This window comes from Coregonus clupeaformis, unplaced genomic scaffold (genome assembly GCF_020615455.1).
Source record: "Coregonus clupeaformis isolate EN_2021a unplaced genomic scaffold, ASM2061545v1 scaf1173, whole genome shotgun sequence".
Lineage (NCBI taxonomy): Eukaryota > Metazoa > Chordata > Actinopteri > Salmoniformes > Salmonidae > Coregonus > Coregonus clupeaformis.
In genome coordinates this window covers 58,904-84,855 of record NW_025534627.1, presented here as the reverse complement: position 1 = coordinate 84,855, position 25,952 = coordinate 58,904, and the positions used below count along the sequence as shown (strand labels likewise).

Sequence of the window (25,952 nt, the reverse complement as noted above, 5' to 3'; positions counted from 1 at the left end):
CTCTCTCTCTCTCTCTCTCTCTCTTCCTCTCTCTCTCTCTCTCTCTCCTTCTCTGAAACACACCGAACACAGGCACCTATATGTACACCCACCCTCGCGGGGACCCTGTTGTCAGACTGTAATACCTTTACCCCTGGAGGAGAGCTGTCCATGTTTCTGATGTCATCCATTGACACTCTTAACACCCTCTCTGCTCTCCTTCAGACACTGTCTGTTTGGTTCAGGCTCATTTCTCTGACAATTTGTTCTTTTCTAGATTTTCAGTCAATACATGAACATAATGGGTTGTTGTCTTTTAATGTTTTTGTGATTTGTGTATGGTGTGTAGACATGATTAATACCAATTCCGCAGCTTGTCAGTGAGCCAGCATTGACTTTAAAGTGTGTGTGTGTGTGTTGCCTGCATGTGTGTGTGTGTGTGTACCACATCCCAGATCTGGAAATAAGCACACAGAGAGCAGCATATTAGTGGGATTTTGATTATGGTTGTTGTAATGATCATAATCCTCATCAAAATGATGCTAACAGTCAATAGAGACGGGGTGGTGTGTGTGGCTGGTGGAGGTATGAACTAATCCCCCAGTATAATCCCCCCCGGTTTCCTCTTGTTAGACGAGGGCCACAAGCCTGGGAATGTGGGTCATGGTCGGCACCAGCCACTGGCCACCTCACCACACTATGGTACTGTGTGTGTGTGTTAGGTCATTAGGCCCAAGCTTCACATGGCTTTTAGTGCACCATTGATCTCAATTGTGAAACCCACAGACTCAGGTATAGTCCAATTTTTGTCAAGCATTGCCTTCTGTAGACTAGGGCTGTGATGATAAGCATTGCCTGCTGTAGACTAGGGCTGTGATGATAAGCATTGCCTGCTGTAGCCTAGGGCTGTGATGATAAGCATTGCCTGCTGTAGACTAGGGCTGTGATGATAAGCATTGCCTGCTGTAGACTAGGGTTGTGATGATAAGCATTGCCTGCTGTAGACTAGGGCTGTGATGATAAGCATTGCCTGCTGTAGACTAGGGCTGTGATGATAAGCATTGCCTGCTGTAGACTAGGGCTGTGATGATAAGCATTGCCTGCTGTAGACTAGGGCTGTGATGATAAGCATTGCCTGCTGTAGACTAGGGCTGTGAGGATAAGCATTGCCTGCTGTAGACTAGGGCTGTGATGATAAGCATTGCCTGCTGTAGACTAGGGCTGGGATGATAAGCATTGCCTGCTGTAGACTAGGGCTGTGATGATAAGCATTGCCTTCTGTAGACTAGGGCTGTGATGATAAGCATTGCCTGCTGTAGACTAGGGCTGTGATGATAAGCATTGCCTGCTGTAGACTAGGGCTGTGATGATAAGCATTGCCTGCTGTAGACTAGGGCTGTGATGATAAGCATTGCCTGCTGTAGACTAGGGCTGTGATGATAAGCATTGCCTGGTAGACTAGGGCTGTGATGATAAGCATTGCCTGCTGTAGACTAGGGCTGTGATGATAAGCATTGCCTGCTGTAGACTAGGGCTGTGATGATAAGCATTGCCTGCTGTAGACTAGGGCTGTGATGATAAGCATTGCCTGCTGTAGACTAGGGTTGTGATGATAAGCATTGCCTTCTGTAGACTAGGGCTGTGATGATAAGCATTGCCTGCTGTAGACTAGGGCTGTGATGATAAGCATTGCCTGCTGTAGCCTAGGGCTGTGATGATAAGCATTGCCTTCTGTAGACTAGGGCTGTGATGATAAGCATTGCCTGCTGTAGACTAGGGCTGTGATGATAAGCATTGCCTGCTGTAGCCTAGGGCTGTGATGATAAGCATTGCCTGCTGTAGACTAGGGCTGTGATGATAAGCATTGCCTGCTGTAGACTAGGGCTGTGATGATAAGCATTGCCTGCTGTAGCCTAGGGCTGTGATGATAAGCATTGCCTTCTGTAGACTAGGGCTGTGATGATAAGCATTGCCTGCTGTAGACTAGGGCTGTGATGATAACTGCATTGCCTGCTGTAGCCTAGGGCTGTGATGATAAGCATTGCCTGCTGTAGCCTAGGGCTGTGATGATAAGCATTGCCTGCTGTAGCCTAGGGCTGTGATGATAAGCATTGCCTGCTGTAGACTAGGGCTGTGATGATAAGCATTGCCTGCTGTAGACTAGGGCTGTGATGATAAGCATTGCCTGCTGTAGACTAGGGCTGTGATGATAAGCATTGCCTGCTGTAGACTAGGGCTGTGATGATAAGCATTGCCTGCTGTAGACTAGGGCTGTGACGATAAGCATTGCCTGCTGTAGACTAGGGCTGTGATGATAAGCATTGCCTGCTGTAGACTAGGGCTGTGATGATAAGCATTGCCTGCTGTAGACTAGGGCTGTGATGATAAGCATTGCCTGCTGTAGACTAGGGCTGTGATGATAAGCATTGCCTGCTGTAGACTAGGGCTGTGATGATAAGCATTGCCTGCTGTAGACTAGGGCTGTGATGATAAGCATTGCCTGCTGTAGACTAGGGCTGTGATGATAAGCATTGCCTGCTGTAGACTAGGGCTGTGATGATAAGCATTGCCTGCTGTAGACTAGGGCTGTGATGATAAGCATTGCCTGCTGTAGACTAGGGCTGTGATGATAAGCATTGCCTGCTGTAGACTAGGGCTGTGATGATACCAGTATCGCAATATTTTTTCCATGGCAAAATGAAAACACGAAGCAGACCGAACTCTTTGGTCCTTTAAAACCTGCTGTATGTAACATATTGTGTGCTACAGCTTGGAAAATAAATAAATTTGACTCTGGATGACAACATAATGATGTTTGTTTCCAACATTAGGGCTGTTTTCCTAAAGAAGTTAAATCCGCTTGGTGTTTTGTTTCATTGCTACGATACTAAGGAGTATGGTGATGCTGGTATCATCCCAGCCCTACTATAGACTGGAGGCCTTTTGCACTCTATCAACACTGGCCAGTGGTTAGTGTCTGATAGGCTAGCACCTGGTTAGCGCAGTGTCTGATAGGCTAGCACCTGGTTAATGCAGTGTCTGATAGGCTAGCACCTGGTTAAGCAGTGTCTGATAGGCTAGCACCTGGTTAGTGCAGTGTCTGATAGGCTAGCACCTGGTTAGCGCAGTGTCTGATAGGCTAGCACCTGGTTAGTGCAGTGTCTGATAGGCTAGCACCTGGTTAGCGCAGTGTCTGATAGGCTAGCACCTGGTTAGTGCAGTGTCTGATAGGCTAGCACCTGGTTAGTGCAGTGTCTGATAGGCTAGCACCTGGTTAGCGCAGTGTCTGATAGGCTAGCACCTGGTTAGCGCCAGTGTCTGATAGGCTAGCACCTGGTTAGAGCAGTGTCTGATAGGCTAGCACCTGGTTAGCGCAGTGTCTGATAGGCTAGCACCTGGTTAGTGCAGTGTCTGATAGGCTAGCACCTGGTTAGCGCAGTGTCTGATAGGCTAGCACCTGGTTAGCGCAGTGTCTGATAGGCTAGCACCTGGTTAGCGCAGTGTCTGATAGGCTAGCACCTGGTTAGCGCAGTGCAGGGATCATCAACTAGATTCAGCCGTGGGCCGTTTTCTTCTTGAGCGGACGGTGGGGGGCCGGAACATAATTACAAATAATTAGTAGACTGCAAATTGACCGAAAGAAGCCCAAACAGATATAATATTTGACTAAAACATAATCATTTACATTTACGTCATTTAGCAGACGCTCTTATCCAGAGCGACATACAGGAGCAATTAGGGTTAAGTGCCTTGCTTAAGGGCACATCGACAGATTTTTCACCTAGTCGGCTCGGGATTAGAACCAGCGACCTTTCGGTTACTGGCACAACGCTCTTAACCACTAAGCTACCTGCCGCCCTAATTTCAAACCTTTCTTACATTTGTATACGATCACGTGTCTGTTATGTGTGGGATTACCTGGGAACAGATTTCCAAAAGTAAAATAGAATTAAAATAACTTCTCCCTGAGTTTTTACAGTATTTTATCTCCAACCATGAACATTTTTCTGTTGTTTTTTTTGCTCAGAAAACGTAACACTACAGACACTACACCAAATTCGGCCCGCGGGTCGCCAGTTGGGGAACCATGGTGTAGTGTCTGATAGGCTAGCAGTAGAGGGTTGGTTTAGTGCAGGGATGGGCAACTTTGATGGGGGTGAGGGCCACAGAAAATCTGAACTCATCATGAGGGGCCGCAGTTGCAGTTTTACAGCTAATTTAATAGAGATAAGTAACTCGGTGGGACTTCCTATTGGTTAAAGAGTGGTAAACTAGGTGAGACTTCCTATTGGTTAAAGCGTAGTCAACTGGGTGGGACATCCTATTGGTTAAGGAGTAGTCAACTGGATGGGACTTCCTATTGGTTAAGGAGTAGTCAACTGGATGGGACTTCCTATTGGTTAAGGAGTAGTCAACTGGATGGGACTTCCTATTGGTTAAGGAGTAGTCAACTGGATGGGACTTCCTATTGGTTAAGGAGTAGTCAACTGGATGGGACTTCCTATTGGTTAAGGAGTAGTCAAGAGTAGTCAACTGGGTGGGATTTCCTATTGGTTAAGGGTTACATGCAGTAACTCCATCCAGGTCACCAGAAGGGATCAGCCAATGAATTATACCCGATGAGCAAACATTCCCTAACGCCAACCTTGGCTTTATACCTGTTCAAACAACACACTCCAGGTGGCAGTATGCACCCTTTCAGTTTGTTTACCAACTGATAGAAGAAGTAGTAGTAGAAGAAGAAAATGGACTACTTCAAAATGGAGATGGCCTCAGTGGCGCTACCCGTGCTCTCTACAGACGTCATAAGGGGACAGATACAATGATGCCATGTCTATCTAAGTCTATGCTCACGCTCCAACTCTCCGACTTTCTGTCTCTCTCCTACGTTTGTGCCCACACACACACACACACACACTCTCCCTCTCTCTCTCGGCCTGCTTTGAGTTGTGCTTAATACGGTGTGTATTAGCCCTCTGGTAAAAGGGATACAGATAATTACAGCCAATTGCTAATGATTTAAATCATGGTGTCTGGGATGATTCTGGGGATTTTGAAGTGAGATCAATTAGAGAAAGTATCAGACGTGTTATCTGGGTCTGGATCTAACACAGCCTGAGGCAGAGACTGCTTTTATTTGTCTTAGCTCTCACGGTGTCTCAGGGTAGCAGACAAATGTTCAGTAGGGACACACTTTTCTTTCATTCATCCTGTCTCCTCTTCTCTCTTTCCCTCTTTCCTCCTCTCTTCCTCTCTCCCTCCCCTCTCTTCTCTTTCCTCCTCTTCTCTCTCCTCCTCTCTTCTCTTTCCTCCTCTTCTCTCTCTCCTCTCTTCTCTTTCCTCTTCTCTCCTCTCTTCTCCTCCTCTTCTCTCTCCTCCTCTCTTCCTCTTCCTCCTCTTCTCTCTCTCCTCTCTCTCTCCTCTCTTCTCTCTCCTCCTCTCTTCTCTTTCCCTCTCTTCTCTCTCTCCTCCCCTCTCTTGTCTTTCCTTCTCTCTTCTCTCCTCCTCTCTCTTGTCTTCCTCCTCTCTTCTCTCTCTCCTCCTCTCTTGTCTTTCCTCCTCTTCTCTCTCCTCCCTCTCTTCTCTCTTTCTCTTTCTTCTCCTCTCTTGTTTCTTTCTTCATCCCTCTTGACTCCTTCAATCATTTTGTTCTATTGTTCTCAGTCTGTTCAGCCCTCCCAGTTCTAGACTGTCTATCTACAGTACAGCTGTGTTCCAGAGGTATGGTATCGCAAGTTTCGTGCTCTAGTCACTGTTGAGACAGATGGCTAGTTATCTCTATTGAATCCCCAATAAGGATAGTTGGAGTAAATCATTTAATCTCTAGAGGAATGAGTTTTATATTTCTCCCTGTGCTGGGCAACCTGGGGGAGCAGAGGAATGAGTTATATTTCTCCCTGTGCTGGGCAACCTGGGGGAGCAGAGGAATGAGTTATATTTCTCCCTGTGCTGGGCTACATGGGGGAGCAGAGGAATGAGTTATATTTCTCCCTGTGCTGGGCTACTTGGGGGAGCAGAGGAATGAGAGTTATATTTCTCCCTGTGCTGGGCTACTTGGGGGAGCAGAGGAATGAGAGTTATATTTCTCCCTGTGCTGGGCTACATGGGGGAGCAGAGGAATGAGAGTTATATTTCTCCTGTGGGCAACCTGGGGGAGCAGAGGAATGAGAGTTATATTGCCCTCTCCCTGTGCTGGGCACATGGGGAGCAGAGGAATGAGAGTATATTTCTCCCTGTGCTGGGCTACTTGGGGAGCAGAGGAATGAGAGTTATATTTCCTACTCCCTGTGCTGGGCTACATGGGGGAGCAGAGGACCAATCACTCAAATGGCGAAACATAGACAGCCTTGTTAACGTAGTGCTGTGCAGAACCTGCTCTCTCTGTGTATCCCTCTCTGGCTCTCTTTCTCTCTGTCTACCCTCTCTCTCTCTTTCTCTCTGTGTACCCTCTCTCTCTCTTTCTCTCTGTGTACTCTCTCTTTATCTCTCTGTACCCTCTCTCTCGCTCGCTCTCTCTATCTCTCTCTCTCAATTCAATTTCAATTTAATTCAATTTCAATTAAGGGCTTTACTGGCATGGGAAACGTGTGTTAACATTGCACAAAGCAAGTGAAGTAGATAGTAAACAAAAGTGAAATAAACAATAAATATTAACAGTAAACATTACACTCAGAAGTTTCAAAAAGAATAAAGACATTTCAAATGTCAAATTATGTATATATACAGTGTTGTAACAATGTGCAAATAGTTAAAGTACAAATGGCAAGAAATAAATAAACATAAATGTGGGTTGTATTTACAATGGTGTTTGTTCTTCACTGGTTGCCCTTTTCTTGTGGCAACAGGTCACAAATCTTACAGCTGTGATGGCACACTGTGTTTTCTCACCCAGTAGATAAGGGAGTTTATCAAAATTGGGTTTGTTTTTTTTGAATTCTTTGTGGGATCGCTGTAACCTCTCTCTCTCTCTCTCTCTCTCTCTCTCTCTCTCTCTCTCTCTCTCTCTCTCTCTCTCTTCCTCTCTCGTGACCCTCTCTTTTCTCTCTCTCTCTCTCTCTCTCTCTCTCTCTCTCTCTCTCTCTGTGTACCCTCTCTTTCTCTCTGTGTACCTCTCTCTCTCCCTCTCTTTCTCTCTGTGTACCCTCTCTCTCTCTCTCTTTTCTCTGTGTACCCTCTCTCTCTCTCTTTCTCTCTGTGTACCCTCTCTCTCTCTCTCTTTCTCTCTCTGTGTACCCTCTCTCTCTCTCTTTCTCTCTGTGTACCCTCTCTCTCTCTCTCTTTCTCTCCTTGTGACCCCTCTCTCTCTCTTTCTCTCTGTGTACCCTCTCTCTCTCTTCTCTCTGTGTACCCTCTCTTTCTCGTCTCTTTTTTTTCTCTCGTTCTCTCCACTCATTCTCTCACTCACTTTCCTCTCCTCTCGCTACTCTCTCGCATTAGGACTATCAAACACAGACACACACACTCTCTGTCTGGTTCTCTCTCACAAATATTCGGTATGAATCAGACATATTCATATCCATGATCACACATGCCTTTCTCAGGGAGAAACGATGCTCTATTGACTTAAGGTCACACTCTTATCACTAGGGAGTGTGTATGTATGTGTTTAGGCACATTTGTGGTTCTCATGGCCTGTTAGCATACTGTAGGATTAGTTCAGTGTGTGTTTGACCTCCCCCAGCCTCTGCCCTCTCCCGTCTACCTCTCTCTACTTTCCCTCTCTCTCTACCTCTCTCTTTCCCTCTCTACCTCTCTCTTTCTCTCTCTACCCTCTCTCTTTCCCTCTCTTACCTCTTTCCCTCTCTCTACCTCTCTCTTTCCCTCTCTCTTTCCCTCTCTCTCTACCTCTCTCTTTCCCTCTCTCTCTACCTCTCTCTTTCCCTCTCTCTTACCTCTCTACCTCTCTCTTTCCTCTCTCTCTTTCCCTCTCTCTACCTCTCTCTTTCCCTCTCTCTCTACCTCTCTCTTCCCTCTCTCTCGGTCTACCTCTCTCTGTCTTGTTCCTTTCTCTCTTCTTGTCTTAGTCACTGGAACAGAATTATGAACTCTGCACAATGAATAGATTAAAGTTTAATCTACACGTTTGGCTGGCTGTGGCAGTAATATCACACCTCTGAGTGGAGCGGAGTGGGAACACACACACACACACACACACACACACACACACACACAGGTCTATCTGGGCTGGGTTAATAGAAGGGGTGTTGCTCCAAAGTGCAGTTATTAAGCATCCATGCGTGGAGCGACAGAAAGCAATACACCAGAGAAAATTACATTTGCATAACACAGCCTTTTAATCACAGTGTGTTTTGTGTTTGCGTGTGTGTGTTATGGATGTGACGGTTCACCAAACCCACGGTTTGGTACAAATTGCTGGTTTTGGAGTCACTGTTTAGTTTTGGTACAGTGTAAAATTTAATGCCAACAGTTACTGTAGTTATTTTTTGTTTTAGAAAATCCAAAGTTGGTATTCCTGATTCCATATATGATCATGACTCATATAATACCTGATGACAGCACCATCAGGAATAACAACACTTTGGATTCTCTTAAATCAAAACACACGATTACTCATCAACAAAAACACTTAAATAAAGTGCAATATGTGTGTGAAATCAATATGTAAACATTACTTAGACATTGTTTAGGACTATGGTATAATGTTGTGAACATGGCTTAGACATTGTTTAGGACTATGGTATAATGTTGTGAACATAATATAATAATAATAATATGCCATTTAGCAGACGCTTTTATCCAAAGCGACTTCACAGTCATGCGTGCATACATTTTTTTTGTGTGTATGGGTGGTCCCGGGGATCGAACCCACTACCTTGCGTTACAAGCGCCGTGCTCTACCAGCTGAGCTACATGGCTTAGACATTGTATAGGTCTGCTATAATGTTTTCTTACAAAGAGAAAAGTATGCGCACTTGTGTGACTAATAAAGGGGGCGTGTCTGTAGGAAGTACTTCTCATCTCCCACTCTGGGGGGTAAGTAATGTGATGGTCTGTCACTGTTAAGTAGCTCTCTCTGTGGCCCTGGAGGTCCATCTCTGTCTGTAGTAAGCGCAGCACAGTGTGCATTGGCCAATTCATTGACAACTTCAGCTTTATCTTGCTTATATAGAGCGGGTAATACCTATTGGCTGAAATGGGTGCGAGAGGCCGAAGTTCGAAACGTGCTGAGTTATTTCACGAGTGCTGAAACCCCTTATTTTTCTCAACCACAGAGAATGGGCGCATATCCACAACTATAAATACATCTATCATTTACATTTTACATTTTTAGTCATTTGTAGACGCTTTTATCCAGAGAGACTTACAGTTAGTGAGTGCATACATTTTTCATACTGGCCCCCCGTGGGAAACGAACCCACAACCCTGGCGTTGCAAGCGCCATGCTCTACCAACTGAGCTACAACTTTGTCATTTCTTTGGCTCGGTCAGAATCAGCTGCAAAGGGCTGCTTGAATGCAGAGGGGAGACAAAGCTGTTGATTCTTTTGCATTTCCTTCTTGCTCCGCTGGTAGGAATACTGGGGTGACGTCGGAGTAAATGTGTCTACCTGTTTGAGGTGTTGGCAGCTGCATAGGCTATTCTCATTGAGCAGTGGTGACATACTCTCTGTCCATTTCAGTTGTAATCCGTGGGAGCCAAAATGTTCCCAAACGGAAGATTTAAACGATGACGGAGCATCCTCCTGGTGTATCGACCACACTGCTCTCCATCATACAGAACTAGTTCCCGGCTGCGCCTCACAAAAGGACAGTTTGAAATGTGCCAATTAAGATTAGAATTTTGATTACAACGTGCTCTAGTTGTTTTAACGGAATAGCCTGAAATGTTTTTTCAGCTCCGATTTATTCAAGAGGCCTACAACGCAGCGTTGGCATAGTGTTTAAATTTTTTTTTTTTTTTTTTTTTTTATGTATTAGAGTTCACAGTGCAGACTGAACCAAGGTCCCCATAGCGAACGGTTCAGTACTCATATGTGTACTGTTACACCCCTAGTGTAACATGTACAAATGACTTGCGGTAGATATGTTTGTCTTGTATCAGACAGAGGTTGGAGAGATAATGAGTGATGCTGTGCTCTTCAGCTAACCATCGGGGGTAGTTCCAGCTTTAAATAGCTACATCCATTGTCTGAGCTACCGGTATGAATGATGCTATTCAGAGAAACTGCAGTCGACAAAAATGTTCATTATCAAACCTTGTTTTTACAATCCTACATGGAGGCAGGGGGGCTTGGTGTCGTCAGTACCCAGGATAAAGGCAGCGATGCTAGGTATCGACACAGACATGGTCGCCTGTCTTAATCCAGAGCTCCATCCCTCCAGTAGGCTCTCTCTATAGAATGTGATTATCCTGGTGTAGGCTCCATATGGATTGAGATCAAAGGGGATACTGGGAACAGACCCTAGAACATTCCCTGCTTAGGCTAACCTCTCCTACACAACCCTGACTGGGAATCCTGATCTGGCTCCATTGGGAATGGATCTGGGAATTGTTTGTGATTATCAGCAGAGGGCTGTGAGTGATGAAAGGGTGGTACCAGGACAGACAGACAGACAGGTCATTCCATGTCATTTCAGCAAGCCATGACACCAACATCTCAGATTGTTCTGAAATCGTTTCTGTTAGAAACGGATAAGATTAGCTTTCCTGCAACATTATTTTGTTGAAATATAATGTAGGATGGGACATACGCCTAAAAGCTTCAATGACTAATTTCTCTGAACAGGGAAAAAAAGTATCATCAAATTCACTGGAAATACATTACATAGGATAGGATGAAGAAACAATACTCAGAGCCGCAGCTCTATACTATTGGTCAGACAGAGAGAACTGATACTGTATAGTGGTTGTTGGGGTGGGATTGGATTTGATTGGATTGGAGTGTTGGTCTGTGGGTGGCTTTTGACCATTCCAATGTTTCCTTATGTCTAACTCATTGTTAGAAAAAAGTTTATTAAAATCGGATGTTAGGTACTATATTTATTGAAGATTATACAGTGAGGGAAAAAGGTATTTGATCCCCTGCTGATTTTGTACGTTTGCCCACTGACAAAGAAATTATCAGTCTATAATTTTAATGGATGGTTTATTTGAACAGTGAGAGACAGAATAACAACAAAAAAATCCAGAATAAAACGCATTTAAAAAATGTTATAAATTGATTTGCATTTTAATGAGGGAAATAAGTATTTGACCCCCTCTCAATCAGAAAGATTTCTGGCTCCCGGTGTCTTTTATACAGGCAACGAGCTGAGATTATGAGCACACTCTTAAAGGGAGTGCTCCTAATCTCAGTTTGTTACCTGTATAAAAGACACCTGTCCACAGAAGCAATCAATCAATCAGATTCCAAACTCTCCACCATGGCCAAGACTAAAGAGCTCTCCAAGGATGTCAGGGACAAGATTGTAGACCTACACAAGGCTGGAATGGGCTACAAGACCATCGCCAAGCAGCTTGGTGAGAAGGTGACAACAGTTGGTGCGATTATTCGCAAATGGAAGAAACACAAAATAACTGTCAATCTCCCCTCGGCCTGGGGCTCCATGCAAGATCTCACCTCGTGGAGTTGCAATGATCATGAGAACAGTGAGGAATCAGCCCAGAACTACACGGGAGGATCTTGTCAATGATCTCAAGGCAGCTGGGACCATAGTCACCAAGAAAACAATTGGTAACACACTACGCCGTGAAGGACTGAAATCCTGCAGCGCCCGCAAGGTCCCCCCGCTCCAGAAAGCACATATACATGCCCGTCTGAAGTTTGCCAATGAACATCTGAATGATTCAGAGGAGAACTGGGTGAAATTGTTGTGGTCAGATGAGACCAAAATGGAGCTCTTTGGTATCAACTCAACTCGCAGTGTTTGGAGGAGGAGGAATGCTGCCTATGACCCCAAGAACACCATCCCCACCGTCAAACATGGAGGTGGAAACATTATGCTTTGGGGGTGTTTTTCTGCTAAGGGGACAGGACAACTTCACTGCATCAAAGGGACGATGGACGGGGCCATGTGCCGTCAAATCTTGGGTGAGAACCTCCTTCCCTCAGCCAGGGCATTGAAAATGGGTTGTGGATGGGTATTCCAGCATGACAATGACCCAAAACACACGGTGAAGGCAACAAAGGAGTGGCTCAAGAAGAAGCACATTAAGGTCCTGGAGTGGCTTAGCCAGTCTCCAGACCTTAATCCCATAGAACATCTGTGGAGGGAGCTGAAGGTTCGAGTTGCCAAACGTCAGCCTCGAAACCTTAATGACTTGGAGAAGATCTGCAAAGAGAAGTGGGACAAAATCCCTCCTGAGATGTGTGCAAACCTGGTGGCCAACTTACAAGAAACGTCTGACCTCTGTGATTGCCAACAAGGGTTTTGCCACCAAGTACTAAGTCATGTTTTGCAGAGGGGTCAAATACTTATTTCCCTCATTAAAATGCAAATCAATTCATAACATTTTTGACATGCGTTTTTCTGGATTTTGTTGTTGTTATTCTGTGTCTCGCTGTTCAAATAAACCTACCATTAAAATTATAGACTGATCATGTCTTTGTCAGTGGGCAAACGTACAAAATCAGCAGGGGATCAAATACTTTTTTCCCCTCACTGTATGAATCCTATAAATGAAAATGGACAATTTGGCGATTAAAATTATATTTCAACAAAATAATGTTGCAGGAATGCTAATCTTATCTGTTTCTAACAACAGAAAGGATTTCAGAACAATCTGAGATGGTGTGTGTGTCGATATCCTCTTTCTTGGGCTTTTTGAGACGGAACGACCCTATAAGGTGGTGTGAAACCGGACCGAACTGGTTTCTTTACAGGAAGCGTAATCACTTTAACCTTTGTGTGTGTGTGTTGATTGGAAGCAGCTGTCTCTCACACATTACAGGACATTAGAGGCTAACGGCATGGCAACGGGGCTAATAACCTCAGCCCAGAGAGTATATAGAATAGCTTTACACAGTAGTAAATCATAGATAACACTGACACAGAGAGCACATGGACACACACACACACACTTGAACACACAATGTATGTTGAAGACACACACGCTGTACGGCGATGTGCGCAAGCGCACACATACACACACATTGTGAGCACACAGACACACACACAGAAACCGACAGGCCGAATCTCTTAAACCCACAACGCCAATCTCCCCAAACCCCAGGCAGTCAGATGATCATGTTGCAATATGAGAAACCACATCACATGGTTTCTATGACTTATATTATGACTAAAATATGTATGCTGTGTGTGTTCTTCTGGAGTTGTGTGGGGGGAGGAGAGGAAGAGGGAGAGAGAGAGAGTTGAAAGAGGAATCAAATGGTCAGCCTTGTGCTGATGAAGGAACACACACTGATGAGTAACAGTCGTCACGCAGCAAAGCACTGCACAACACTCTCGTGATGCTGACAATAACTAATGCAGCCCCATCATGTGACACACGCAATGCTGTGCAGGCATCTTAGGAGACATCTCCCCATAGCACTGATGACGTGAGGCAGGGATGGTGTGTGTGGAACAGGGAGTTCTTTCTTAGAGTGGATTTCATGGGACAGTTACCCAGCTCTAATCTGGAACTGGACTCCAACAATCATAAGTCCCAGTGAGAGCTGCCACTGTGGTGTCTAGCTCTACTATTTCATCATAACAAAGTCCCAGTGAGAGCTGCCACTGTGGTGTCTAGCTCTACTATTTCATCATAACAAAGTCCCAGTGAGAGCTGCCGCTGTGGTGTCTAGCTCTACTATTTCATCATAACAAAGTCCCAGTGAGAGCTGCCACTGTGGTGTCTAGCTCTACTATTTCATCATAACAATGTCCCAGTGAGAGCTGCCACTGTGGTGTCTAGCTCTACTATTTCATCATAACAAAGTCCCAGTGAGAGCTGCCACTGTGGTGTCTAGCTCTACTATTTCATCATAACAAAGTCCCAGTGAGAGCTGCCACTGTGGTGTCTAGCTCTACTATTTCATCATAACAAAGTCCCAGTGAGAGCTGCCGCTGTGGTGTCTAGCTCTACTATTTCATCATAACAAAGTCCCAGTGAGAGCTGCCACTGTGGTGTCTAGCTCTACTATTTCATCATAACAAAGTCCCAGTGAGAGCTGCCACTGTGGTGTCTAGCTCTACTATTTCATCATAACAAAGTCCCAGTGAGAGCTGCCATTGTGGTGTCTAGCTCTACTATTTCATCATAACAAAGTCCCAGTGAGAGCTGCCACTGTGGTGTCTAGCTCTACTATTTCATCATAACAAAGTCCCAGTGAGAGCTGCCGCTGTGGTGTCTAGCTCTACTATTTCATCATAACAAAGTCCCAGTGAGAGCTGCCACTGTGGTGTCTAGCTCTACTATTTCATCATAACAAAGTCCCAGTGAGAGCTGCCACTGTGGTGTCTAGCTCTACTATTTCATCATAACAAGGTCCCAGTGAGAGCTGCCGCTGTGGTGTCTAGCTCTACTATTTCATCATAACAAAGTCCCAGTGAGAGCTGCCACTGTGGTGTCTAGCTCTAATATTTCATCATAACAAAGTCCCAGTGAGAGCTGCCACTGTGGTGTCTAGCTCTACTATTTCATCATAACAAAGTCCCAGTGAGAGCTGCCACTGTGGTGTCTAGCTCTACTATTTCATCATAACAAAGTCCCAGTGAGAGCTGCCACTGTGGTGTCTAGCTCTACTATTTCATCATAACAAAGTCCCAGTGAGACTGCCACTGTGGTGTCTAGCTCTACTATTTCATCATAACAAAGTCCCAGTGAGAGCTGCCACTGTGGTGTCTAGCTCTACTATTTCATCATAACAAAGTCCCAGTGAGAGCTGCCACTGTGGTGTCTAGCTCTACTATTTCATCATAACAATGTCCCAGTGAGAGCTGCCACTGTGGTGTCTAGCCTCTACTATTTCATCATAACAAAGTCCCAGTGAGAGCTGCCACTGTGGTGTCTAGCTCTACTATTTCATCATAACAAAGTCCCAGTGAGAGCTGCCACTGTGGTGTCTAGCTCTACTATTTCATCATAACAAAGTCCCAGTGAGAGCTGCCACTGTGGTGTCTAGCTCTACTATTTCATCATAACAAAGTCCCAGTGAGAGCTGCCACTGTGGTGTCTAGCTCTACTATTTCCCTCATAATGGTTTCTCAGAGAGCTTACTTTACTTGGGCGTTTGTGAGGAGACCGGAGGGCAGAGCCTGAGTCACAGTTTCTGTTAGAATGATTCTCACTCTGCCCCTCTGTTCTGTCCTCATTAAATATTTTGTTATGCACTGATTCAAACTGTAGATCATCAACGTCATCTGAGCTCTAGCACCATGTATGGCGCTTTTAGAAGGACTGTTTTCTTCCAGACTGAGTCAGAGCTAGTACGGTGTGTGTTTCTAACAGGCTAGACAGAGGTTAATGAAGTTATCAAAAAGAAAGGAGGACCAAGGCACTCTTCATATAATTAATTAAAATGCCTTTTATAATTATATGAAGAGTGCCTTGGTCCTCCTTTCTATTTGATGACTAATTCACCCCTTTGACCAAAGAGCACCTTCTGTCTACCAACATTTACTATTGTGTACCTTAGTAGCGCTTCCCTTCCTCCTCTTTCTACTAGAGGTTAATGAAGACTGAGATCAGTGGGAGATTCTGAGCTGTCAATCAAACACACACACACACACACACACACACACACACACACACGCGGTTAGCTGTCACTCAGTGTCAGATAGCTCTACGTAAAAGTTGCCCTTAGGCACCGGTCTAAGATCAGCTTACTTACATACCTTCCTTAACTTCCATTAGGAAGAAAAATACCAACTGACCTTAAATCAGTGTGTAAGTGTGACTTCATTCTACTCATGGGCTAAACAGTGTCCTGAAAAACCCCCAGAACTCACTGAGCTATTATCACTTTGTTCCCACAGAGGTATTTCTGGAACGGACTGAAGTAATATATGGGTTGCCTTGGGTAAGAACACACTGTCTTACTAATACTGAACAGAAGAGAACAGGACAGGACAGAACAGAACAGAACATCCGGAAACGCCCAGTAAATGTCTTCATGGCTGGTTTGCATCAGTGCCTGGGGAGGAGCCATCGTTAGGACCAATAAGGCCTGTATTGTCCCCTTCGGCCCCCTCACTCCAGCCGCCTTCCTGCTGAATGGTTAATCATCTGGAAGTTTGGAGCAAAGTATCAATTACTGACTTACTCTGGTCCCAGATCTGTCTTAGCCTGGTCCCAGTTACTCTCTGTTTTCATCCCTTCTAACAGAAGAGATGAAGAGGTTTATGTAAATGTGAAAATGCTAATAGAGGAGCTACAGAGATCATGGTACTGTTGTGGTCTGAATTTACATTTACATTTTAGTCATTTAGCAGACGCTCTTATCCAGAGCGACTTACATGAGCAATTAGGGTTAAGTGCCTTGCTAAAGGGCAATCGACAGATTTTTCACCTAGTCGGCTCGGGGATTAGAACCAGCAACCTTTCGGTTACTGGCACAACGCTCTTAACCACTAAGCTACCTGCCGCTTCATTTAACATGTTGTCTACTGAGAATGTTGGTTTGGCCAGTTCACTGGGTCAGGACCCTATTGGCCAGTTCACTGGGTCAGGATCTTATTGGCCATTTCACTGGGTCAGGACCTTATTGGCCATTTCACTGGGTCAGGACCTTATTGGCCATTTCACTGGGTCAGGACCCTATTGGCCAGTTCACTGGGTCAGGACCTTATTGGCCAGTTCACTGGGTCAGGACCTTATTGGCCAGTTCACTGGGTCAGGACCTTATTGGCCAGTTCACTGGGTCAGGACCCTATTGGCCAGTTCACTGGGTCAGGACCTTATTGGCCAGTTCACTGGGTCAGGACCCTATTGGCCAGTTCACTGGGTCAGGACCTTATTGGCCAGTTCACTGGGTCAGGACCTTATTGGCCAGTTCACTGGGTCAGGACCTTATTGGCCAGTTCACTGGGTCAGGACCCTATTGGCCAGTTCACTGGGTCAGGACCCTATTGGCCAGTTCACTGGGTCAGGACCTTATTGGCCAGTTCACTGGGTCAGGACCTTATTGGCCAGTTCATGGGTCAGGACCTTATTGGCCAGTTCACTGGGTCAGGACCCTATTGGCCAGTTCACTGGGTCAGGACCCTATTGGCCAGTTCACTGGGTCAGGACCCTATTGGCCAGTTCACTGGGTCAGGACCCTATTGGCCAGTTCACTGGGTCAGGACCTTATTGGCCAGTTCACTGGGTCAGGACCTTATTGGCCAGTTCACTGGGTCAGGACCCTATTGGCCAGTTCACTGGGTCAGGACCTTATTGGCCAGTTCACTGGGTCAGGACCCTATTGGCCAGTTCACTGGGTCAGAAGGACTGTGTCGGAAAGGGTTCCTTTTGGGTCACATCCAAACGTGTTTGGTTAGGTCTCACAACAACCCAGCCAAAAGGTTTGGGGAAAAGTTTGTGAATCACTGTGTGAGGGTTTTTACCAAGAAGAGTTTCTCTGCTCCCGTGCCGAGGGCGTACCCATAATGCAACAGGACACCTTTGTTACCTTGGCACACACCACCTCTCCTCCTCTCCTCTCAACCTCTCCTCGAATCCTTTTGAAGCCTATTTGACTTCCGCCATCAACTACCCAAAAACTGTAGGCAGGGATGAAAGGATGAGGGGAGGAGAGGAGAGGAGAGGAGAGGAGCTTGCCCGCGAAGTGAATGCTGCATACGCTTCTTTCTTTTGAACAAAAAAAAGTGTTCTTTTATCGTCTGTGTCAAATTCAGTGATCCACATCTCAACATCTGAGGGGAGTTAGGGGAGCGAGTGAATTGATTTTCCCTCCTTTATATTTAGTGGGAAGGATGAGGATGAATAATAATGAAGAAGTGGAAGGTAGGAACGCTTTAGTAGAACTGAATAACTTTGTGCTAAAAAAAACATTTTTTAGAAGGAGATGTTATTGAACGTTGTAAATCTTAATGTCTTCATGTTTATTTCATGTCTTTTTTATCAGCTGTTGAAACGTCCCCTCAGGCCTGTCTGTGAATACAAAGAGACAGAGACTAATAGAATAGAATGATTAAGATTAGGAACTAATTATATTTTCTCCTTCTCTGTATTTTTCCTCCTCTCTCTCTCTCCTACCCTCCTCCCTCACTCCCTCATCTCTCTCTCTCCCCCCCTTTCTCCTCGATCTCCTTCAGTCTCTCTCTCTCTCTCATACCCTCCTCCTCCCTCTTCTTCTCCCTCCTCTCTCTCTCTCTCTCTCTTTCTCTCTCTACCAAGCTACAAAGAGACATAAAGAGTAACATAATAATAGTTTTCTCTCCCCATCCTCCTCCCTCTCCTCCAGAGATGGTGTGGCAGTGGGTCCTGGCTGCCATCTTGGCGACGCAGTCTCTCCCCTCCTCGGCTCCGCCCACACGAGTTCACCTCCGACACCCCTCATCAACAACGTAGTCCAGGACCCAACCACCGGTCGGCTGTACGTGGGCACGGTCAACGCCATCTACCAACTGAACCAATCCCTGAACACCGAGGCCCACACCAAAACAGGACCCAGATTGGACAACCGCCAGTGTACCCCGCCCGTGACGGGCTCCTGCGAGGAAGCGGTGGAGACCGACAACCATAACAAACTGCTCCTCATCCATCCATCCAAAGACACCTTGATAGTGTGTGGGAGTCTGTACAGAGGAATCTGTTCTCTGAGGAGCCTGTCTAATGTAGAGCAGCTGCTGTACTTCAACGATACTAAAGGAGAGAGGACGTACGTGGCCAGTGCTGAGGAGAGTGTGTCTGTAGTAGGGGTCATGTCTTACTACGTCAGCAAGGACAGCAAGAACAGTAAGAACTTCACCGTCTTCCTGGTAAGTGGACTAACCACACCGTCGATATGTCACAGTAATAATAATATGTCATTTAGCAGACACTTTTATACAAAGCGACTTGTATAAATGTTCTACGTATGGGTGGTCCCAGGAATTGAACCCACTATCCTGGCGTTGCAATTGCCATGCTCTACCAACTGAGCTACAGAGGACCACAGGGTTGTTCTGGTTTTTAATCTGCTATTGTGACGTAGAGATCTATAGATGGTCTCTACCAACTGAGTTACAGAGGACCACAGGGTTCTTCTAATCAGCAATGGGGACATAGATGGTATCATATTTATCACTATTCACTGGGACTCAAATGGAACTCCACTCCAATGAATGTCCTGCAACCTTGTTGTGATGTTTTTGATGATATATGGGGATTTTAAATGGTAAAGGTACTAGATAAGTCAATTTCACATGTTCTATTCCCTCTGTCTTGTCCTAGGTGTGTAAAGGTTATGGCAGCCATGACTGCACCAAGCTGAAACATGTTGTATTTACTTCCTGGTCACCATGGTATCTGGTATTTGCCCCCTCTCTGTTCTCTTCAGGTGGCTAAGGGCTACGGCAGCCATGACAGCACCAAGCTGATCAGCACCCGTATCCTCCAGGACCATGGTGACTGGGTGTTGTTCGACAGTATCATCGAGGCCTCGGCCGTCCAGTCCAACCCCTTCACACTGCGTTACCTCCACGACTTCAAACACGTCTTCAAGGTAAGAAAGACGGAGAAAAGCCTTTTGCACACACAGCAGTGTGAGACGTCCCCTTGGGCCGGTCTGGGATTACAGCGTTACCAAGAGACTGAAAGGGGAATAGAATGATTCATCTCACTCTTTTCCGCTCCTTTTTTTTCACTTTCTCTCTCTCTCTTTTTATGTCTTTCTTCTTCCAGGATGAAGGCTTTGTCTACTTCCTGTTCTCCAGAACCCTGGGCGCCCAGGATTCAGGAACCAAGAACTTCACCTTTATCTCCAGGATGTGTGAGAACGACCACAACTACTACTCGTACACAGAGCTCCAGCTGAACTGCAGCGCGGGGAACAGGTACAACAAGGTCCAGGCAGCCTACGTGTCCCTTCCAGGAGAAGCCCTGGCCAAAAATATGAGCTCCTCTGGCCAGTACGAACCGGTTGGAGCCCTGGATAAGGTATGTATTTCAACTTAATCCGCTATCCAGTTCAATTCTATAGCCCAATTCAATTGTATAACCCCTAATAGAATTGTTCGAAGGGGACAAATAGTTGTTTGAATTAGATTGAATCCCACAAAAATGTGTTTGGACAGTTGAAGCAGGTATTTTCTTTAGGAAAATGACTTTTTGTAGTTTTCCATTTCACCATTATTTAACCAGGCAAGTCCGAACCGTCAGAACAGTCAGTTAAGAACAGTGACTTCTGTATTGCTGTCAGGTTCTGTTTGTGGTGTTCAGCTCGGACGATGACAGCTCCAGCTCGGCAGTGTGTATGTACCCACTGAGGGCCATCAATAAGAGACTGGTGGAGATCATAGGAGCCTGCTACAGCAACAAGGGACACATTAACGGGACGTCTGCCGTCTACTCACCGTACTCCTCCAAGTCAGATGAGCTGTGTAAAACTGAAAAGGAGGTTTGTAGCCTTACCAGCACATCCAGTCAAGGGCAGTTGTACTGTATGTCCTCTGGTAAGAGGATGGAGAATGTATCTGGTGTTAGCTAGCAGGTCAGTTTTGAAGCAATTGATGGTTTTATAGTTTACCTTGAAGTTATGGTTGTTGCTCTTCTACAATTAACTTTACAAGAGGATGTAGATATGATCTAATAACTGTTACATTATCACATCTACCTACTAATGAAATAATGTATCTGACGTTGATTCCTCCCCTCTACAGAATGGCATGGTGATCTCCCAAAAGTGTGGTGCTGAGTTCCTGCCCTCCCCACTTGCCAGTAGGGCAGAGTTCGCCCTGGCAACCAAACCCATCTTCACCAAGAAGGGCCTGATGACCGCTGTGGCCGTCGCTGTGGAAACGGAGCACACCGTTGCCTTCCTGGGGACTGCTTTAGGAGAGGTACTAGCTAATAGTGATGGGCATTCCCAGTCTTTTCGGTGAGCCAGATCTTTTGGCTCCCAATGGATCTTTGTTCAGTAGTCCTTACAAATGGATGAAAAACCATGACAAATATAAAAAGGTCTCATGTAAAGGCTGAAGGGTTGCCTACCATTATGTCAGATTGTGACGCGAGTTCAATTAAATTGTTTACCTGGCCAAATTAAATCCCTTGAAATGTATGTAATTTTTGTGTGGACCACAATGAGGTTTTCTTCTGAGAATGTTTTTTTTTAAACTGAACTCCAGTTAATGGTTTAGGAGGTGCAATCTTCAGAGAATGTTTTTCTAACTGAACTCCAGATGATGGTTGAGGAGGTGCAATCTTCAGAGAATGTTTTTCTAACTGAACTCCAGATGATGGTGGTCTGGAGCTCAAACTGCAGCAGTAGCAGGGAGCCAAATGAACAGCTCTTTCACATGAGATTCAGTTCTCGACGTTCACCAAAAAGAGCCGTTGGTTGGCGGACGACCCGTCACTACTAGTTAACACCTTACTATTGCAATACGGTCATTCTTACACTAACACTCGCACTTGTCTTTCTTACTAGCACTCTAACTGATTTAGCTAATAGCTGCTTTTTTGAAGAAAGTTTTACTTGAGGAAAGCAATGACTGTGATATGTGGTTGGTCTTACCTATAAGAGCGTCTGCTAAACAGAAAGGCGTCCTGCTGAAATGTTATTCAATAGGCTGCTCTGACTTTTATATAGGTTGTCCTTAGTAGTTGACTAATGTCTTCTGCGTCGACCTGGCCACCTTTTCTGTCTTCTTTCTGCTAATGAAACGTAGGTGCTGAAGCTGCACCTGTCGGCCAGTCCAGAGGTGTACGGCCGCGCCCCAGGGGAGAACACCGGTGACAAGGTCAACAAGAACCTGCTGTTTGACACCAGCCTCACACACCTCTACATCACCACAGAGAAGAAGGTGAGCCGTGAACATATCTAGAACTTTATTCGATAGCGTCGATTTTTATCGGTGTGAGGCACTCCATGCATTTTGGTTAGTGCGATATCAATGTTTGAATCACCCATGATTGTTTTTCTCATAGATCACCAAGGTGCCAGTGCAGGCGTGCCACCTGAAGTCAGACTGCCAGTCCTGCGTGTCACAGAAAGACCCCTACTGTGGGTGGTGTGTGCTGAAGGGCAAGTGAGTACAGTACCAGTTATGTTATAGCCAATGTTCCCTCTAAGCTGCGCATCAGAAGAAATATCAGCCCGCGCAGAGAAGCACGAGATTGAATTTCATTCAATTTTCTAGAGTTTTCCCCTTAGTTAACCACTATCAGTTTTTCCCTTTACTGTGGGAATTGTGATTGAATCAACGCTTTCAATGCAACATACAGAAACAAAATGAACTATGCAAGAGATTTTGTTGTAGGCAGAACACATCGGAGTAGGATTCTATTGCGTTGACAGGCACTACTCAGCCCCTACTCTACACAGACCAGTGCGCCATAACCAATCAGAGCTGCATGTAGCCACTTGTGCACATTTGTTCATATTCTTTGCTAGTTAGTGAGTTATTAGCCCAGTTATAGATCATTTGTAGTCAGCAATAGGGGAGTGATTGCTTCCTACAAGAGTACAAAACGTATACATTTCTAGACATCTTTGAAAAGCAAGTCAGGTAAAGATAGGTTTTTGTCTTAAAGGGGCAGTGTTGTATTTTGTGACAGGCTTGAATAAGTTAAGTTGACAATAGGCAGAGGGTAGCATAATTTGTCTGATTCTCTGTAATAATGGTATTGGAATAATAATGCATTATATTTTGTAAAGTGGTTTCTTGCATCAAACAACACAACAACGTTTTCAGTCACCTCCTTGTCTGAAGGAAAAGTGGATAAACAGGTTAATCCCATGTTCAAAAGTCTCATGGAATGTAGGCCTACATTGAACATCCCACATTGGCTGCTACTGTAGGCTGAATGATAGAACAGCTATTTGCTCAGTGCCCAAAAAATTTGAGGGAACATTGGTTATAGCTGCAATATTTCCTGCTGTTCATTGATCTTTCAATGAATAATAAAATATAACTTATAAATGTCTTATGAGCTTAGTACTGCCTTCTCCTATTATAGATGGTCCAGGACTATTTTCTCTCTTTAGCTCCTATCATTTATGAACCGGGCATGGATACAGGTAGCAGACTCCTGGTTAGCTGTAGTCTAGGGTTAGGGTTAGCTGTAGTCTAGGGTTAGGGTTAGCTGTAGTCTAGGGTTAGGGTTAGCTGTAGTCTAGGGTTAGGGTTAGCTGTAGTCTAGGGTTAGGGTTAGCTGTAGTCTAGGGTTAGGGTTAGCTGTAGTCTAGGGTTAGGGTTAGCTGTAGTCCAGGGTTAGGGTTAGCTGTAGTCCAGGGTAAGGGTTAGCTGTAGTCCAGGGTTAGCTCTAGTCCAGGGTTAGCTGTAGTCCAGGGTAAGGGTTAGCTGTAGTCCAGGGTTAGGGTTAGCTGTAGTCCAGGGTTAGGGTTAGCTGTAGTCCAGGGTAAGGGTTAGCTGTAGTTCAGGGTTAGCTGTAGTCTAGGGTTAGCTGTAGTCCAGGGTTAGGGTTAGCTGTAGTCCAGGGTTAGGTGTAGTCCAGGGTAAGGGTTAGCTGTAGTCTAGGGTTAGGGTTAGCTGTAGTCTAGGGTTAGCTGTAGTCCAGGGTTAGGGTTAGCTGTAGTCCAGGGTAAGGGTTAGCTGTAGTTCAGGGTTAGCTGTAGTCTAGGGTTAGCTGTAGTCCAGGGTTAGGGTTAGCTGTAGTCCAGGGTTAGGTGTAGTCCAGGGTAAGGGTTAGCTGTAGTCTAGTGTTAGGATTAGGTGTAGTCCAGGGTAAGGGTTAGCTGTAGTCTAGGGTTAGGGTTAGCTGTAGTCTAGGGTTAGGGTTAGCTGTAGTCTAGGGTTAGCTGTAGTCCAGGGTTAGGGTTAGCTGTAGTCTAGGGTTAGCTGTAGTCTAGTGTTAGGGTTAGCTGTAGTCTAGGGTTAGGTTAGCTGTAGTCTAGGGTTAGTCTGTAGTCGTAGGGTTAGCTGTAGTCTAGTGTTAGGGTTAGCTGTAGTCTAGTGTTAGGGTTAGCTGTAGTCTAGTGTTAGGGTTAGCTGTAGTCTCGTGTTAGGGTTAGCTGTAGTCTCGTGTTAGGGTTAGCTGTAGTCTAGTGTTAGCTGTAGTTCAGGGTTAGGGTTAGCTGTAGTCTAGGGTTAGCTGTAGTCTAGGGTTAGGGTTAGCTGTAGTCCAGGGTTAGCTGTAGTCCAGGGTTAGCTGTAGTCCAGGGTTAGGGTTAGCTGTAGTCCAGGGATAGCTGTAGTCCAGGGTTAGGGTTAGCTGTAGTCTAGGGGTAGCTGTAGTCCAGGGTTAGCTGTAGTCCAGGGTTAGCTGTAGTCCAGGGTTAGCTGTAGTCCAGGGTTAGCTGTAGTCCAGGGTGTGACTGGTCTGTTCTCCTCCAGGTGTACCAGGAAGGGAGACTGTCCCGGGGTTGATGACAACAGGTGGCTGTGGAGCCCCAACCAGCAGTGTGTTCAGATCCAGGCCTTTTGCCCACCCAACCTCAGCTGTATGAAGACCCAGCAGGTACTGAGTCTGAGTGGTTGAGTTTCCCTGTCATTGGCAGCTGTCCTCTCCAGTGTGAAAGTACCCTCATCTGTTGTGCTGGGTTTGCTTCATTCTGAATTCATTCGTTCTGAGTTTAACTCTAGTCAATTCCACTAAGCTCTGCTCCCTTCCAGTGCATTTCACACACACACACACACACACACACACTCTAAAATTAGCTTTCTTGGGCAGTTCTGGATTAATGAACTGTGTACATTTAAACTGCACACCTGAATATCAGTCACTTCCCTTTGTTTCACCCCATTTCATCTGTTCTCTCCAGCAACTTGAGTTTTTGTCACATAACCACTCCTGTGAATCAAAAAAAATAATGGCATTGAGATGATTTCCTCAATGGACCTCTTTGTATTCAAGAGGGAGTTTATCTTGTTTCTCTGTCACTCTCTCTCTCCCTCCCTCCCTCTCTTCCACTCTCAAAAACCTCTCTGTTTATCTCCTGTCCAGGTTGAAATCGACATCCCCACCCTCCCCAGGATCAGCCGTTCTGACGTTATAGAGTGCAGGTTTGGTTTGTTCAGTAGTGGAGCTGTGGTGATTGATCAGAAGGTCACCTGTACTCTCCCTGACCCTGTGGACATCCCCCCTACACCTGACAAGCAGGGTGAGTCCTCCTGAATACTAGTCCTCCTGAATACTAGTCCTCCTGAATACTAATCCTCCTGAATACTAGTCCTCCTGAATACTAGTCCTAACCCCAGTCCTTAGGTCCCTGGGTAGTAGATGGGTACTGTATACTGTTTTTAAGCCTGGATATCAGTCTGTTTCTTTTTTAACCAACTTGTCTTTATCTTGCCAAAACAAGGCAACAATGTAGTGTTTTTATTCAATACAGAATCAGTCAGGTGACCAGGCTAACATTTCCTCTCAGGGTAATGGACTGTTTTGTGCGAACTGTGATATTCTGTGATATTCTGTTCAGACTTTGTGACGGTGCCAGTGAGGATCCTGGTCAACGATAGCATCGAGGTGACGTCCAGTGAATACAAGTTCTACAACTGTGCAGCCACCGTCAGGAAGTCAGAGAACACACCGTAAGTGGCGCCAGTTGAACCCTTTATGGTCATCAACCTTTTCTGAGGCAAGATCACTTTTGGAGTCAAAAAGCAAGCTGAGATCTACCACTCAGATTTTTTAAAAACATGGCCTGTCAATATTGTTATTCTCAGACCATATTATGTTTCAAAACTGGAGCTTTGATAACAAAATAGATCAGTTGTATCGTTTGCGAGGCACAGCTGAGCATAAATTGAAATTATACTATTTAAATTATATTATTTAATTTTACTGGAGTTGATGGTACCTACATATGATGGTCAGTCTCAGCGGAGGGAGAGCGCAGCAGAGGGTCCTACTCTCATGGTCCCTGCTCTCTCCTTTTCTCCGGTAAGACTGACCAGAGA

The 25,952-nt window shown here is 45.4% G+C and overlaps 1 protein-coding gene across 1 annotated transcript in view; it reads left to right on the top strand.

Annotated features, from left to right (window-relative positions):
* Window positions 1–25,952, top strand: part of plxnb2a.1 (plexin b2a, tandem duplicate 1) — a 91,435-nt gene that overhangs the window by 26,063 nt on the left and 39,420 nt on the right. The window contains exons 2-11 of the mRNA XM_045217670.1: window positions 18,350–18,866; window positions 19,427–19,591; window positions 19,771–20,025; window positions 20,288–20,485; window positions 20,748–20,927; window positions 21,759–21,893; window positions 22,018–22,118; window positions 24,387–24,510; window positions 24,997–25,153; window positions 25,472–25,583. Of these exons, the coding sequence (XP_045073605.1) occupies window positions 18,350–18,866; window positions 19,427–19,591; window positions 19,771–20,025; window positions 20,288–20,485; window positions 20,748–20,927; window positions 21,759–21,893; window positions 22,018–22,118; window positions 24,387–24,510; window positions 24,997–25,153; window positions 25,472–25,583 (1,944 nt within the window). The remainder of the gene's footprint in view (window positions 1–18,349; window positions 18,867–19,426; window positions 19,592–19,770; window positions 20,026–20,287; window positions 20,486–20,747; window positions 20,928–21,758; window positions 21,894–22,017; window positions 22,119–24,386; window positions 24,511–24,996; window positions 25,154–25,471; window positions 25,584–25,952) is intronic.